Source organism: Octopus bimaculoides, chromosome 8 (assembly GCF_001194135.2).
Source record: "Octopus bimaculoides isolate UCB-OBI-ISO-001 chromosome 8, ASM119413v2, whole genome shotgun sequence".
Lineage (NCBI taxonomy): Eukaryota > Metazoa > Mollusca > Cephalopoda > Octopoda > Octopodidae > Octopus > Octopus bimaculoides.
Window position 1 is genome coordinate 92,866,097 of NC_068988.1, and position 967 is coordinate 92,867,063.

General features: G+C 32.9%; 1 protein-coding gene across 1 annotated transcript in view; it reads left to right on the top strand.

The window, feature by feature from the left end:
• The first annotated feature begins 242 nt into the window (after window positions 1–242).
• The window catches only part of LOC106874576 (2-hydroxy-7-methoxy-5-methyl-1-naphthoate--CoA ligase), a 2,962-nt gene continuing 2,237 nt past the window's right edge, over window positions 243–967 (top strand). The window contains exon 1 of the mRNA XM_014922354.1: window positions 243–280. Coding sequence (XP_014777840.1) covers window positions 243–280 — 38 coding nt within the window. The remainder of the gene's footprint in view (window positions 281–967) is intronic.

The following is a 967-nucleotide window of genomic DNA, read 5'->3' on the forward strand; positions in this document are numbered from 1 at the left end:
CCATTAATAATCAAATAATCTGTGGATCTTCAGTAGAAACTGCTGGAGGTGTATAATTATAAAACTCAAATACGTACCATATCCCAAAGGACACACGTGCATATCGATTGTTATCTTTATACATCGTGAATTTAATTCACGTCTTCAACCAACGCACCAAGCCAGAATAAAGCAGCAGTGAATAAAAGTTCAGCAGTGAATTATTTGACTCAAGAATTGAAATAGTTAAATAAAAATATACCATGTATGCTCGATATGGACGTGTGTCCTTTGGAATATGGTATGTATCTGAGTTTTATAATTATACATCGCCCGCAGTCTCTACTGAAGATCCACAGATAATTTATTTAATTATTGATGGTATAGAAATAACTGGTCTTTTTTCAATTTTTTCAAATTGTCTTGCCCGTCTACGTTCAACGTGCTATAAATAAGAATGTAGTTTGGGGATTTAACATCTCCTATCAACATGTAAGGAGACTTCTTAGTGGTTTTCCTCTTAGTGTGTAATTTATACACACGTATACATATATGTATATAAATAATGTATGGTCTACAGACAACTTTTTTACGCATGCTGGCCACTGGTATAAATTATTATTTTTAATGATTTTTACCCTTCATATATATATATATATATATATATATATATATATATATATGTATGTATATATATATACGTATGTATATAATCACAAGTAGGTCTCTGTGATTAAGAAGCCGGTTTAGTCTTGATCAAGTGTCTTCTAATGTAGCCCTGAACCTTCCAGTGCCTTGTAAGTGAACTGAGTAGACGGAAACTGTGCGGAAGACCTTCAGATCTATCTATCTATCTATCTATCTATCTATCTATCTATCTATCTATCTATCTATCTGCTCACTATCAACTGACTGAAAAAAGAGCACTCAGTAGCATTTCTGAGGCTCACTCGGCAAAAGAACATATATGTGTATGTGTGTCAATGTG